At 44.8% G+C, this 1,372-nt stretch overlaps 1 protein-coding gene across 1 annotated transcript in view; it reads right to left on the bottom strand.

The window, feature by feature from the left end:
• Nucleotides 1–820, bottom strand: part of RXFP3 (relaxin/insulin like family peptide receptor 3) — a 9,057-nt gene extending 8,237 nt beyond the window's left edge. Inside the window, exon 1 of the mRNA XM_008060632.2 lies at nucleotides 775–820. Within this exon, the coding sequence (XP_008058823.2) occupies nucleotides 775–820 (46 nt within the window). The remainder of the gene's footprint in view (nucleotides 1–774) is intronic.
• Nucleotides 821–1,372: the final 552 nt, after the last annotated feature.

Below are 1,372 nucleotides of genomic sequence, written 5' to 3'. Positions count from 1 at the left end.
CTGATTTTTTTGATTTATTGTAGAGATGAGGTCTCGCTGCCCAGGTGGGTCTCGAACCCGCGGGCTCAGGCAATCCACTCACCTCAGCCTCCCAAAGTGCTGGGATTACAGGCTGAGCTACCGAGCCCAGCTCAGAAGGATTTATTATCTCACTTTTCCTTTGGAAATAAGAAAACTGAGGCTCAAGGAAATTGAATTTTTAATAATTACATAACAAAGCAATAAATCTTAATGAACATTTTCTTGAATTATGCATAGCTGAAACAATGAAGTGTGTACTCTTTAAAAAAAAAAAAAAGAGGGCAACCCCCTCGGGTCCCCTCCCACTGTGGGAGCTTTTCTGTCCATTCAATAAATTCTGCCTTCAAAATAAAGAAGATATTGAGGGGGACACTATGAAAGGATCCATAGTGAGCCCTTTACTTCTGGGAAAACAACTCAAGGGGCCTCTCTTGCAGCTGACAGTTGTATACAGAGAAGCAGCATGTCTTTCTTATGCTACTTAACACCCCTTTGGGCAATCATTCAACCCACCCTCCTAACGAGAAAGTCCAACCCTTCTCTAGATGCTCTTTGGTTAAGCTGAAGCAGAGCTACTAAAATCATTAAGCAGCTTCTGTCTAAAGAGTTCTCAGACTGGCAGATGACTAGATCTCTCACAGGAAGCCTCAGAGGCTCTGGCTTATACATTGTGGCTAAGAGTCCCCCAACTTTACCTGTATGGAGAAGTTCAGGAAACCCAGATGTTGGCACATTGGTTGCTCTGATGCCCACCTGCAGTGGAGCAGTTTGTCACATGGCTTCTGGAAGCCACCGTCATTGTCGCTGTGCTGAGGGAGACTCCAGGTGACTCAGGGTCCTGAACCATAACCTGGGGGCACCATGCTGCTAGTCATTCTGAGCCCATCCTGCAAGTGAAGGAAACTACAAAAAGACAAGGGTTGTACTTTTGGAACTTTATTCCCAGATGCCTCCTGTCTCAGCTTCAGGTTAGACTCTTCCAACGGGCATTCTAATTGAATAGGGACTTTGAATATTGAAAAGGGAAGCCCAGGGATAGGGCATCCTTGTTGGGAAATGAGAAATCTGGAGTCTGACACAAAGTAACCAGACAGTAATGTCCTAGTCAAGTGACACTTCTGGGTTTCAGGTTCCTCATTTGTATAAGGAAGGAATTGAGGTTCTACAATATTATTATTATTTTTAAAAGCAGAATTTATTGAGAAGACAGAAAAGCTCTCATAGTGAGATGGGACCCGAGGGGGTTGCCTGGTTCTACAATATTCTGAGATAGATGCTGAGCAGGCAACATCAGGGTGTACCAGGGAGCTTGTCAACAAATACAGGTCGCAGTCCTCTCCACAGCCCCAAC

This window comes from Carlito syrichta, unplaced genomic scaffold (assembly GCF_000164805.1).
Source record: "Carlito syrichta isolate Samal-C Ts95f unplaced genomic scaffold, Tarsius_syrichta-2.0.1 Scaffold304682, whole genome shotgun sequence".
Lineage (NCBI taxonomy): Eukaryota > Metazoa > Chordata > Mammalia > Primates > Tarsiidae > Carlito > Carlito syrichta.
The sequence above is the reverse complement of the archived record's forward strand: the minus strand, read 5'-3'. Positions and strand labels throughout refer to the sequence as shown.